General features: G+C 35.7%; 2 protein-coding genes and 1 long non-coding RNA gene across 5 annotated transcripts; 1 reads left to right on the top strand and 2 right to left on the bottom strand.

Annotated features, from left to right (window-relative positions):
- Nucleotides 1-5,657: 5,657 nt before the first annotated feature.
- Nucleotides 5,658-7,772, bottom strand: GLY2 (Metallo-hydrolase/oxidoreductase superfamily protein). 2 transcript variants are annotated; one of them, XM_078977116.1, is made up of 8 exons: nucleotides 7,591-7,772; nucleotides 7,348-7,470; nucleotides 6,842-7,003; nucleotides 6,638-6,716; nucleotides 6,433-6,546; nucleotides 6,158-6,334; nucleotides 6,008-6,078; nucleotides 5,658-5,769 (listed from the first exon to the last, which is right to left on the bottom strand). In XM_078977116.1, the coding sequence occupies exons 1-8, from the start codon at nucleotides 7,743-7,745 to the stop codon at nucleotides 5,748-5,750; spliced, it is 903 nt and encodes a 300-aa protein (XP_078833242.1). In that variant the 5' UTR covers nucleotides 7,746-7,772; the 3' UTR covers nucleotides 5,658-5,747. The 2 variants fall into 2 exon arrangements, with proteins under 2 accessions (XP_078833242.1, XP_078833243.1); XM_078977117.1 differs by lacking the exon at nucleotides 5,658-5,769 and having other exon boundaries at nucleotides 5,830-6,078.
- Nucleotides 7,773-8,563: 791 nt separating this feature from the next.
- On the top strand, nucleotides 8,564-9,845 carry LOC145028429 (F-box protein CPR1-like). Its single transcript, XM_078977115.1, has one exon. It carries the CDS (start codon nucleotides 8,666-8,668, stop codon nucleotides 9,806-9,808), a length of 1,143 nt encoding a protein of 380 aa, XP_078833241.1. The 5' UTR covers nucleotides 8,564-8,665; the 3' UTR covers nucleotides 9,809-9,845.
- A 1,521-nt stretch (nucleotides 9,846-11,366) lies between these two features.
- LOC145029411 (uncharacterized) lies at nucleotides 11,367-14,031 on the bottom strand. 2 transcript variants are annotated; one of them, XR_013676524.1, is made up of 3 exons: nucleotides 13,179-14,031; nucleotides 12,990-13,083; nucleotides 11,367-11,602 (listed from the first exon to the last, which is right to left on the bottom strand). It is a non-coding gene; the product is annotated as an uncharacterized LOC145029411 (long non-coding RNA). The 2 variants fall into 2 exon arrangements; XR_013676523.1 differs by having other exon boundaries at nucleotides 12,990-14,031.
- Between the last annotated feature and the right edge of the window lie 28 nt (nucleotides 14,032-14,059).

Genomic DNA, 14,059 nt, shown 5'->3' with positions numbered 1-14,059 from the left:
CATAGTTTGGACCTTTTGTGTGAGCTAGGATACAACTATTAATTGGATATTATTTTATGTTGATAGCGCGGGGATTTTAGTGGACAAGCAGCTAGAGATTTATCTGTGACATTCAACGGTCTGAGGTGAGTTTCCTTACTGTATTTAGTGGGTTGAAGGCACTAATGCCAACCCATGGTTTATTATGTAGGATTCTAGATGTCTACGTGACTCTTGCATGTGTACGCATTCGTATGTATATCGAGCGAGGCTCGATGTCGGGTAAGTCCCGATGACTGTATTGTATGTTTATTGTCTTTGTGATTATCGCATGTGTTAGTATGATTATATGTTTATATGCTAATATGTGTATCGGGAAGGGCATGGTGATTGACAGATCTGTAAACTGAGTGTGGTTCGATGTCGGGTGGGGCTTGAGGCTGGTTGAGACTTGATGTCGGGCGGGGGTCCATTATGTACGGTATGTTGTATTTTGTGGAAATCGCTAAGCTTTGTGCTTATGGTTTTCAGTTTATGTTTCATGTACTTCTGGTTTGAAAGGGAAGAGCCCAGGATGATTGGAGAGCACACACCACTTTATTCCATATTTTGAGAATTACTCTGATATTTTGTGATGTAGTAATACACTATGGTCTTTCTTGGTTGTATGACAATGTTTTGGATTACCGTTTTATAAATTTCAAAATGAAATTTTTGGGTCATAGTTTTGGGACGTTACAAGTTGGTATCATAGCCTTAGTTTGAGGGATTCGGACATACTCTCGAGTGTGTCTGAACTCAAACTGAGGATTTGGTAAAAAATTTCAAAAAGAAATGTTTTTAAGCAAAAGGGTTTTTTAATACAAGAAAGGGTGTGGTGCATGGAGTCGACCGAGGTCAAGTAAGTTTTCCCAAAATACTCATACATGTTATCTGGTATGATTTGAATTGTGAATCTGTGAATCGCATGCTAGTTAGGGCTAGGCATATGCTCAATATTCGCATGATAGAATGCTAGGAGAGGTGCCTTGTATGCCTATTGTATGAGCTTGTAGACTTGCATGCTAGTACTGACCAGTCACTGATAGGATTACCTGATTAGGTTATGCTTGGTTCTGGTTACTCAATTCTCGAATGCTGACTGCTTTGTGCTTCTTAGGAGTCCTCACTAGTTTCAGCTAACCAGTAAGTGAATATATTAAGTTACATATTACTGAGACTGGATAATTTTAGAAGGTTAGGCTTTAACTCTATTGTAAAACTCTTTTTTGAGTCCAACCATTGTAGTGTGAGACCTCTCATTCAAAGAATTATCTAGTTTTGATGATATGTAATTGTATTCGCGAACAAGTTAGAGGATGTTAGTAGGAGTTCCTTCTGCAGTTGATGGCAGAGAGTGGTGTGGAGTTTTCCCTAGGAAGAAATTTAGTGCTGGGAGCTTTATCTTGATGAGGTTAATTGTATGGATATAAAGTGACTTGGCGGATTGAAGGAAATCATTGAGGAAAGTACGGATATATGTGGAAGGTAGTATGGGCCCATACTACTGGAAGCAGAGGGTCCGTACTCAAGTCAAATGAGAGTTCCAATGAAACCAGGAAGCTTGTAGAGTTGTGATCCCTCAATATATTTTGATACATATTCTGATAATTTATATGGTCTATTTTCAGTATGGTAACTCTTCGAGGAAAACCGATTGGTAGTTCTAGTGCTGGTGAGAGCTCAGGATCAGGTTTTGGAGCCGGGCAGTTGGATGCTCAGACGAGGGAGTTCATTTCAGTACAATCAAAGAGGGTATTATGGAGGTGTTGGAGGAGTGTTTGGGCTCTTTCCATTCTTAGATGGTGGCCTTGATACGGTTGTGTTCATTGACCTTCAGGGAGTTTTGGGCATGCGGGGCTCCGAACTACTATGAGGAGAAGGACCTGATAGCAAGCAAACAATGATTAGCATATGTCGCTAACGCATTCCGCACCAATAGTTGTCTTGAAGGGGAAAAGGTCAAACTTGCTTCATGTCTTCTGAAAGACGAAGCTTGAGACTGGTGGGAGGAGGTTGTGCACTCCGTTGGTGATGAGGATGTTGGTTCGATGGAATGGGATGATTTTACGACTAGATTCAGGACTAAGTTTGCACCAGTAATTGAGGTGAAGCAGTTGGCATGAGAGTTTCAGGATCTATGCTAGACTATTGAGATGACGAACGAGATCACCATGATGTTTCGAGAGAGAGTGCTTTTGGTTCTGCAATATGTAGCGGATAAGGAGATGAAGAAGGCGAGGTATAACGAGATGTTGAGGAGCGATATTTGGCAGTTTGTGAGCCGATCCAGTTTCAGGACACTGGAGGATATGATAGCAAGATCCTGAGAGAGGGAGATTGATATCGAGATGGAGAGGAACAGGAAGTCGAACCAGGCTCAGGTTTTAGGGGCATCGTGCAAGATGCCCAACGTTTAGGATTTGAGATCGAGGAACTAGCAGGGTCGGAGCTGCTGTGGGAAGTGCGGCAGGATGCACGAGGGACCGTGCAGGGTGGATGGTTCGGGCTGCTTCAAGTGCGCCTAGACGGGTTATTTTAGCAGGGATTGTACTGCCACCACCATTACCCCAGGATATGATTTGATTTGCTTCCATTGCAATTAGAGGAGCCACAAAAAAGCCCAATGTCCGAGTTTGGCTGCAGCAGGGCCGATGTCAGCACCCGCTCTTGTGACTCTACGGATCACTGACGGCCGCCAGGTCAAGGCGGATGCACTTGTTGTAAAGAGTAGGGCTTTCCAGTTGATGGCCAAGGAGGCTCACGCGACATCTGATGTGGTGACGAGTATGTATCTTCTCTCTATCTCTTTATTTATATTGAATTGTTTGTTTCTTTTCATATGTTTTATTTTAGGATCGTTCCTTGAGAACGATATTTCTGCTTTTGTATTGTTTGATTTGGGGGCTACCCAAGCCTTTCTATTGCTTGCGCTTAGAAAGAGGTTTGCGGAGATCTGGGGGAGCTGGATTGTCCTTTAGATGTTGAGATTGCAGATGATCAATCTGTTCGGGCAGCGTGGGTTCACCGGGGATGTACTCTTTATATGTTCAGCGAGCAGTATCCAATTGATTTGGTTCCCGTTCCTTTGCGTGGGAACAAGGTTATTGTGGGTATGGCTTGGTTGAGCCCTAATGGGGTGGTGATCAATTATGAGCAATAATTAGTTTGGATTTGAACCCTAAGTGGGGGAGAGTTAGTGGTTCATGGAGAGGGCCAGACACTATATTCAACAGGGTTGTTCCGGATTTTTGGCCTATGTTATAGATACCCAAGATAAGGGTAAGACTATAGATGATGTGTTGATTGTGCGGGAGTATCTAGACGTATTCCCAGATGATTTTCCTAGGTTGCCTCCGGAGAGGCAGGTTGAGTTCAGGATTGATCTAGTCCTGGTGCGGCTCCGATAACCAAAGCACCGTATCGGTTGGCTCCTCCCGAGATGCAGGAGTTGTCTACACAGCTGCAGGAGCTGTTAGACAAGGGATTCATTTGACCAAGCAATTCGCCATGGGGAGCAACAATCTTATTTATGTAGAAGAAGGATGAGTCTCATCGTATGTGCATTGACTACTGTGAGATGAACAAGGTAACGGTGAAGAACAATTATCCACTCTCGAGGATTGATGATCTATTTGACCAACTTCAGGGTGCATCTTAGTTTTCCAAGATTGATTTGTGTTCGGGTTATCATCAGATGAGGGTTAGAGACGAGGATGTGCGGAAGATAACTTTTCGGACTCGTTATGTTCACTACGAGTTCGTGGTGTTGCCTTTTGAGCTCACCAATGCTCCAGTCACGTTCTTGGATCTCATAAACCGCATATGTAGGCCGAAGTTGGATCGGTTTGTAATTGTATTCATTTATATATCTTGGTCTATTCGAAGACCCATGAGCAGCGCAAGGAGCACTTAAGGGAAGTGATTGAGACTTTGAGGAGGAAGAGACTTTTCGCGAAGTTCTCTAAGTGTGAGTTCTGGTTGCACGAGGTGCAATTTTTTAGGCACCTTGTCAACCATAATGGTATTCTGGTCGATCTGGCGAAGGTCGAGGTTGTGATGTTGCCAAAGAAGATGGTCACTTTTCGTTGGGGGCCTGAGTAGCAGACAACTTTTGAGACCTTGAGAGAACGGTTGTGTGAGACACCAATTTTGAACCTACCGGAGGGTCTGGTGGATTTTGTGGTTTATTGTGATGCATCGATCACGAGTTTGGGGGTTGTGTTGATATAGAAGGGCCGCGTGATCGCTTATGCTTCGAGACAGCTAAAGCCTCATGGGACGAGGTATATGATACTTAGTGAGGAGCTAAGTGCATATTTAAAGAGTTTCATAAAAAGGAAAACATATATGTATGCGTGTCTGTGTATATGTGCGTGCAGATGTGTGTGGGTGGGTGTGAACACGTGCGTTAGGACATGCGTTGTTGTGGGTGGATTGGTGGGTGGTATAAAAGTCGATGATAATTTGTTTTTGATTTTATGAATAGTGACTTAAATAAAGAATATATACATGAAGAGTTTTGTGCTTTTAATAAAAAATAAGTAAAAGCATTAGGTATGAGTCACGTTATAACACCAAGTTCATATGCCACCTTATCTATAACACCACCATAACACCAAGGGGAAAATGGTGTTTCCCATGTTATAACATGTTAAAAAGTAGAGAGAGAAAGAAATAAAATGATTTGATTGGTTGATAAAGGCAACAACCAATTAAACTTCCCGATGCTTCTTGTGCTCGTCACAACAAGATATGCCATAACATCCTCTTAACAAGGAGGAGTGGTGTTCATCTTGTTATGACTAGGTTATGAGGTACCACATCAGCAAAAATTACAGTTCTCGTTGCCCATACCGTATACTCTAATAGAATCTAAAGTCTTTGTTTACACCGCAAAAATTTAAACCACGTGATTTAATGCAATTTAAATTCAATTCCACGGTATATAATTTTTTGATTGAAATTTGCATTCTAACTTATTTAAATTCCTTGAAATCCATGAACCAAAGTAACACTAAGTTTTAGCATCAAGATCCAAGAACATTATTCCTGAATAGGGATGATGTACAATGTTCACAGAAAGAAGAAATTATTGGTTTTTTATTAATTTTTTTTTTTAATTTTTTTAAATTTTTTTTTACAATGTAGTCTACATTTCCATAAGGCCTAATTTCTAGGGAAATATATGTTATATTTTTTGTTTTTTCTTCAATACAAAAGTAAAAAACAATTATGCTTAGTTTGTTTTTATTCCTCTAAATAGATACCTACTTTTAGTTAGTTTTTCTTTGTTTTCTTTCGGTTATGATCATATTTTTTAATGTATATTATGATATAAATCTTACATAGATATTATATATATCAAGCATGAAATTTTAATGTTTTATTACACAGCTCTTTAATATAACATTAGCACATTTACAATCAATCTATTACAGCACGTCAATAGTACGATTACAATCTAAATACTGATTGTAAATGTTTATTCAACTCGTATTTGAGGTAGCACAACAGTTACCTAAAGATATTGAAATGCTCCACTTCAAACTAAAATATCTAAAAATGTAATATGACTACTTTAAAGCAATGAGGATACCTATTTTAGGCATACTCATTCAATATTCAATCCGTGTGAGTGAATTGAAGAAAAACAATAGATTGTAAACATGAAACCGGTGTTCTCCAAACCAAAGGCCAAAGCACGAAAAGGGAAGGATGATATCCTCTTAAAGACGGGGTTCACAAATCCTATTAGATTATTGAGCACAGGGGGATTAGACAATATTGTAGCAAACAAAAATCCAAAGATTTGCTGAAAACAGAAAGATTCTTCATTCTTGACATATTCTGACATTTATGTTATGTGACAAACACAAACCAAGTTTCAGTAGCAACAACAAGAACACATTCATTCTTATGACACGTACATTATTTAGGTAATGTACACACACGAAAAAGATGCGACAGAGGGTATTTAGGTAATTACCCTCTCCAGTTATCTTTTCGTTGCCTTATCTCACGCATTGCTTCAACAGGGGACTTGCATCCAACTTTCTCCTGCATCATAATTGAAGTCAAAACAAGACCTTTCTTGTGCCAAACTATATGAAAAAAAAGTCAAAAACAGCAAGAGTACCTGAATTTGAGGTAGATCAGATCGCATGAAAGGATTAGTTTCTAATTCCTGTTCAATGGTTGATGGAATAGTTGGAAGCCCAGATTGCCTCTGCTTCTGAGCCCATGATAACTTTTCTGATATCTTCTCATTGTCTGGTTCAACTGTTTGAGCAAACTGCAGATTCTTCACCGTATACTGACATTGACATGACATGTATAAAAAATGACATCTACTGTTAATTAATTTTATTACAATCTAACAAATACAAAAACAATATACTGAATTAATTTTACCTCATGCCCACAGTAAACTTTAGTTGGTTTTGGCAAAGAAGCCAAAGTCACACACAGTGACTCATGCATCTGTTCTGCTGTCCCCTCAAAAAACTTGCCACAACCAGCAACAAACTAAAAAAAAAAAAAATACATCATAAGAAAAAGAAAATGAAAGTAGCATTTAGCCCAAAATATACATGAAGAAATTACAAGATACACCCACCAGTGTGTCGCCTGTAAACACAACAGGGTCCTCTTCTTCTTTCCCAGTCACATAGTAACTTATGTGTCCCTTTGTGTGGCTGACAAACCAACAAACCACATTAAAAATATTTATTTAATTCCTATTAGAAGAATGGAATTTAACTAATAGTTAAAAACTTTTATTAAACTATAATAAATGTTCGTTTATGGGAAAGAAACATACCATGGTGTGTGGAGAGAGAGTATATTGATAGAATCACCAAGAGATAACTTATCACCATTCTCCAGCTTATTAGTACACCCTTTTACATTATCAACAGAACCTCCATAAACTTTAATCCCTGGAACCAACTCTTTGATCTTCTCATTGCCACCCGCATGATCCCTGTCACCAATTTATCATAAGAAACAATATCTGTTGTTTAGAAAGGTTGCTTTCACATTCATTTGATGAATGAATAATATAATCCCTCTTTCTTGCTGATACCAGTTGTTTCATCAATGGAACATGAAGTATATTTAGTAGGGTTAGGGTTTGTCAGTGGTCAAACTTATCTATATAGTCACTGAAGCTCCATAGGCCAAAAACCATAATAACCTAATTATTATCTCATTAGCACCCATAATCAACCTATAATAACCTAATTCACCTAAATAACTAGCAGAAAGTATACTTCTCGCTAAAAACCGTTAATTATCAATAGAGTTTTCGATGAAAGGTGAACCAACCAGTGGTGATGAGTGGTTAGGACAAGCTTAAGCTCAACTCCATTTTCTTTAGCAACTTCAATAACCTTCTCCGGCTCAACTGGATCCACTACAGCTCCTTGTTTCGTGTTCTCATCAATCACCCTGCAAAAATACAAACACTGTAAAGCGCACTAACGGTAGATTGTAGAGTCAATAGGAAAACCTAAATAAAAAACGATTAACTAACTGAACTTAAAGAATGATCAGAATCGAGGTTCATACAGGTAAGAATAGTTGTCTTCCAAACAAGGGATATGAATCACCTTCATCTTCAAGGTGTGACCGATTGATCTGATCAGTAGGATGATCCTGCGAATCAAAATTTTAGGCCGGTGCTCGATCACGTTAACGCTTGGGTCTTGAGAGTTGACTTCCATGGACCATGGCCCTCGTATCGTATCACTTTTGATCGGGCTGTTCTAACGTAAGCCCAACAAGGCGATAACAATAGCAATATTTCCATAATCAATAAAATAGTTATTATTTTGATTTTTTTTTAATAAATAGTTATTTGATTTTGCAATAAACGATTACAAAATTATTATAAGGGACCGATTCAAGTTCCCAAGTGGTTGTGTTTTTATAAGAGATATTGACAAAAATAGACATACTTTCAATCAATAAAACAGCTATTGTATTGTTTTTTTTTTCTATAAATAACCATTTGGTTTGCAATGTGACAGTTGCAAAGTTTAAAAGGTGCTTTTTTAGTCTCTATTTCATTCCCTAAACTTTTTTTTTTCTGGGAAATTGGTTTTGAAGATCCCAACAAAATTTAACAAAAATCTATAATTTTAATAATATTAATACGAACAATTTTTTGTAGTGTATAAAAATGTTTTTACTATTCTTTGTGATGGTGACTGTTAAAACAAATTTTATAGTTAGTTAACGGTGATGATTATTTATTGGAGAAATTTACTATTTTGTTGAAATTCTCCTTCCCTATATCAGATAGTTTTTGTAGTTTTGTTATTTTTTATAATATTATAACTGATTACATATATGATAAAATCAAAGTTAATAAATAATAGGTGAACTACATATTGCTTCCATTTGGCTTACATTTAAAAGAACATGACCAACGTGGCTGCCTACATATTTTTGTAATACGTGGCGTTTCAATTCATCTGCAAGATCTCGACGTGGAACAAACCCACAAACCCACTCACTGTCTGTGATTCAAAATTCAACAATCAAAACCTCATGCAAAAAACCACCGGCTTTGAAGTTCCCCTTTCATACAACCCACCGCCCCTTCCACAAATCGACCTTACGATTACTTTCACAGTGGAAAATGTCTTCACCACAAAACCCAGCGACTATGGAAAATCTCTCCGACGATGTTTTCTCATACATATTCATCCGATTACCGGCGAAACGCCTTGCTCAGGCGAGATGCGTCTCTAAATCTTGGAATGCTCTGTTGTCTCGGTCCTCCGTTGTAACATCCCACCTTCATCGATCTATTCGTCACAACGATGAAATTTTATTCGCTTTTTCAGACTTACTTCCTTTTGACCCTAAACCATTCACAGCACACCCTTCTCAATCTCCCCACCAAGAAGTGGAACTCACTAATTTGATCAAACTCCCGATCAATTTCCATTTAAGACATGCTTCTGGCACTCTAATTGGATCTGCTAACGGTTTAATATGCTTTCGACACGAAGATTCTCACGCTCTTTGCATCTGGAACCCTTCTCTCTCCGCAGTGTTGTCTCTTCCGCCATATTATATGCCCTCGAGTGCTTATAAAACTTTCACTGCTCTGTTCCGGTTTGGGTTTGATCGCAAAAATGACGATTATAAAGTTGTTAAGCTTGTAAGATTCATATATGGTAATGATAAATACTTCTGTAGAGAGTGGCTGCAAGTTGAGGTGTATAGCATGAGAAAGGGTTCATGGGAGTCGATCACCCAAAGGTTTCCATCTGAAGTCGAACATATTTACGGTGAAGATAATGTTTGTGTTGATGGTCACGATGGGCATCTTCATTGGCTTGGTTACACTGATGAGATTATAGAATCGATAGTAGCCTTTGATTTGGGTGCAGAGACATTTCGTGTGATACCTCTTCCAGATTCTATACAAGATGGCCACAGTGGACACATCTCGAATACTTTAGGAATTTTGGGTGGAAAAGTTTGTGTGATGTCATGCGTTATGGATGAGGAATGTGAGGTGTGGATGATGAATGAGTATGGGGTGGTTGAATCATGGGTGAAAAATCATGTGTTCTCGGGGTTTAGTGGCAATATAATTCCATTTGGATTCACATTACGCAACGAGTTTCTTTTTCAAGTTTCACAACATGGTTTTGGTTTGTATGATCCTGTTGAAGCCAAGACTAAAATCTTTAAGGTTCGTGGAAGACCATATACCACACGTAAAGTTGTTCATTATGTTGACAGTCTTGTTTGGCCAAGGGTGAGATGAGCACCTGGTGAAAAGGGCTACAAAACAAAAGCAAGAGGCAAGGGTCAAGATTGAATGTTTTGTTATAAGTACTAGTTTGGATGATGATATGCTTCTTAATTAGGTTTATGTCAAATATGATTAGTTGTTGCTTTTAACTTTTTTCCTCTGCTTTATATATATAGTTTATTGGAAATCCAGAATATGTCCAAATGTTAAACAAGGTAAAACTTCTCAAACTAAACAACAATGCCAAACAACTAGAAAGAATGTATGTATCTAATGCATTAACTACTGATACTTAGAAACCTAATTATGAAACATGGCATCATCCAAACCAGTTATAACAAAAGATACAACTTGTTATCTTCAAAATTGAAATTGTGAGAATATGGAAGAGGCACCTCACCTCACGGATTGAACATTGCATGTTGTACCATTTTTGCCGATTCGTTTTTGAAGTCCTTCGAATTGTAACATGATCATCTCAATCCATCAAAATAGCAACCAGGTCGTCATAAATCGCACACTAATACTGTGGAAAATAGGCTAATTTGTTATTAAGGGAAAAATCAAGTCCATTTTAATTTGGGCGTTCCATCAGTAGTTTCAAATTAATCAATGATCATCAAAACTTCTGTAATGTAACAAGTCATAACATTTCTTTTCTCATCAACTAAGATTTGATATCATTACAAAATTTTGATATATAAATTTGGTTCAGGTTATTTTCTTGTTGTCACTATAAAGTATAAATAGACATTATAAACATTTAATGCTTATCAAGTTATGTGTTTAGTCATCATGATAATCTTGTAGACCAATCGAGCAATTTTGGGGATTCCAATGGGGAAAATTGTTTACCTTGTGTATCTATCTTTCACTTTTCATTTTTGGCATCTCACTTTTCCTTCATTCTACTTTCAGTTTTTAAAACCCAGAAAATGGTCGACTTTTATTTACTTTCACAATAAACTAATTTTAATTTTAGAAACCATAATTTAAAAAATAAATATAATTTTAAATTGAATAAATTACTGAAATCGTCCATATGGCTTGGTCAAAATTATACGTTTGGTCCCTAACATTTTTTTTGCACTCGGATCGTCCCTATGGTTTGATTTTGTTGTGCTTTTCGTCTCTATGGTTTGGTCAAAATTGCATGTTTGGTTCCTAACTTTATATATGTAAGGGACAAAAAACACAACAAAATAAAAAAACAGGGACGATTCGAGTGCAAAAAAAAGTTAGGGACCAAACATGCAATTTTGACCAAATCATAGTGACGGTTTCAGTAATTTACTCTTTTAAATTATATTATAAAACATATTAGTTATATCTTGAATTTTAAGAGGTATAAATTATAAAGATTTTTGTACAAATCAATTATGCATAAATAATTCATTAATGCTTATCAAAAGTTTGCAGACTTGAATTAAAAAAAATAATTATGAAATTCAGTTTTGAACAAATGAAAATTTCAAAATATTCAATTCATTATATAAAAATTAATTTACATTTCTTAAATAAACATCAATATTATTTAATTTACATCAATAATATAAACATAATATAAATATAAGGTATAAACATAAATATTTTATTTAAAAGTAATAATTTTTTTGTTACATAATAATTGACTAGAAAAGTATCCCATGCTTCGCATGGATCGGGTGGGGGCGGCGGGATAAATATTAAATATGGTCGTAGATAATAAGCAAAAGATGCGAAACACATTTAAATAATATTCAAAAAAGAAGTGTAGAATTGGGTTGGCTGCATCAACCGTTGTTAATCTGCCCTTTGTTCTACAACCTGAAACTCAAAATTCCATTTCAGTTTTTGGAAATCTAGAATGGAACTGTTACATTAACAGGTGAAAGAAAGTTGAAGAAAAATTAGCTGAATCTTGATGGTAACTAAATTTTCTTAATTTGATTAATAGTAACCTACTTTTTTGCTTAGGTGTTGTTTGTTTTTCTATAAAAACATCTTCAAACCACTTATTGCTGCGCAGCGCAGCACACGCGCAACACTTTTCCTCTCGCAGCAGTTTGTTTTTTGAAAGATTTCAGACTACAAAACCTTTGCGTGTGTGCTGCGTGGCGCAACACTTGACTTGCCTCTTCTAACTTCTTCAGCTTTCATTTTTTCTAAGTGTTTCTTTAAGAATTTTTGTATAACTTTTTTTTTATTTTTTTTTAAACTTTGATTTTCTTAAATTTTTTATTTACGGATGTGATACAATTTATTTTTATAATTTCCACGATTTTTTTAACTTGATTTTTTTTTTTACAGTTTTATTAATAATATTTTCAATTTCAGTTACATCTTTTTAACGTATGTAATTTTTTACGAACTTTGTAGATAAAGTTTGCAATACTTTCTTAATTTTTTTATTATTTTCTTTTTTAATGTTTTTTAAAATTAGTTTTTTTTTTTTTTTTCTAGAATAAAACTATTAGCTTCTTTTACATTTTTTTAAAGTTTTTTTTTTAAAAAAAAAATTATATTTTTGTTTTTTTACATGTTCTTGTTATTATTATTTCAATGTTTAAGACTAAAATTATTAAGTTTCACTGTTAAGAACTATTTTCAGTTTATAAAATTAGTTTATTAAAATTTTAGTTTACTGCAGATGTTAAAAAACAAACATACATCTTATGATAACTCTGTTGAAGACTTGCCACCCAAAAATCACATGTTTTTCAATTACTATAATAAAAAAAGCAATGTAAATCTGAAAACTAAAAAACCTTAATATGCCTAAAAGCAAAAGAGTAATAACAGCAAATAAGAATATTTTAAGATAGAAAATGTTACAGGATCATTATATAAGTTGCACTTAAATTAATAGTAATTTTTTTTCAATTTTGGTCATTATTTGATATATATGTGATGTTTTTGTTCATGTTTTACGCAAAATGACTATATTACCCTTTTATTTATAACAAAACAGAAAAGGGTAATTATTTGAGATATTTGTGATGTTTTTGTTCATGTTTTAAGCAACTGACAATATTACCCTTTGATTTAAAATAAAATAAAAAACCAGAAAAGGGTAATGCATCCATTTTACTTTGGAACATGACCAAAACCATTACAAAAAAGAAAAACTTTTGTAATTTATTTTTAAATTAGAAAAAAAAAAAACAAAAAAGAGCACGTGGTTAAAAGTTGTCTTCAAACGTGATGAACTTACAAAAGTTTAAGCAGACCCCTTTCATAATTCAACTGCTACAAAGAGAACAAGAGGTGGGTGGTCTTCAGTCAAGAAACATAAAAATTGAAGTTCACTGTAGAAATTGATTTTGCAGTTTTTCAATTTGATTAAGGTATATCAATTTCTTCAGTTTTTATGGATTTTTTTCTATTGGGTTGGAATTTTTACATGGGATTCTTGGAGAGCCACTGGTAATTATTCTTATAAGGGCATATGTGGAAGCAAAAAATCAAAATATGTATATCACCTGCAAAATACAAACAAAAAAAGAACATGACAACACAAAGTACATCATAACTTCAAAAATTCAAAATATATATATCACTTGCAAAACACAATTTTGCCTTTTTATCCCTTTTGTTGAATTATGGGTTCTGGAAAAGAAGATTTCTGCAACTATGAACAATGCTCCACCAACGAATCCATGGGATCACAAAGTGTATCCAAAGTTTTAAAGAGCTAATTTTTTTAATCGGGTTGGTTTACCCACCAAAACTTATCTTGCTGATGAAATTCAGAAGGGTTAACGATTCGGTTTTTTTAAATAGCTAAGGGGGCGTTTAGTTGCGGAAAAATGAGCTGTTTTCCGGAAAAAATTTCCAAGAAAAATGAGAATTTTGAAAATGCGTTTAGTTCGTCTATTTTTCTAAATTTTTCACGGAAAATGAAATTTTTCCGTTTTCTAAAATTACAAAGAAGTCGGAAATTTTTGGAAAACTGATAATCATTGTTTTTCACATTTTTCTAATTCCAAAATTTTTCTATAAACACACACCCACTTCACCCCATCCACCTCTACCTACCCTCACCTTAACACCCCCACCCACACACACATATACATACCCACCCTCACACACACACTAACCCACAAACACACACACACATACATACCAACTAACACACACACACACCAACCCACACACACATACATACATACCCACCCCCACACACACACCCATCCACAAACACACACATACATACCCACCCACACACACACACCCACCCGCACATACACACACACACCAACCCACACACACACATACATACTC

Source organism: Lactuca saligna, chromosome 2 (genome assembly GCF_052625555.1).
Source record: "Lactuca saligna cultivar CGN05327 chromosome 2, ASM5262555v1, whole genome shotgun sequence".
Classification (NCBI taxonomy): domain Eukaryota; kingdom Viridiplantae; phylum Streptophyta; class Magnoliopsida; order Asterales; family Asteraceae; genus Lactuca; species Lactuca saligna.
Note: the sequence above shows the minus strand (reverse complement) of the source record. Positions and strands in the feature narration are given on the sequence as shown.

Excerpts from the sequence above, each read along its gene's own strand:
- GLY2 (XM_078977116.1), bottom strand. The coding sequence starts at position 7,745 with ATGGAAGTCAACTCTCAAGACCCAAGCGTTAACGTGATCGAGCACCGG. Across the intron at positions 6,547-6,637 it reads TGTTTACAGGCGACACACTG|TTTGTTGCTGGTTGTGGCAA; the intron begins GTGGGTGTATCT and ends TTTTTTTTTTAG. Across the intron at positions 6,079-6,157 it reads CTGATCTACCTCAAATTCAG|GAGAAAGTTGGATGCAAGTC; the intron begins GTACTCTTGCTG and ends ATTATGATGCAG.
- LOC145028429 (XM_078977115.1), top strand. The coding sequence starts at position 8,666 with ATGTCTTCACCACAAAACCCAGCGACTATGGAAAATCTCTCCGACGAT.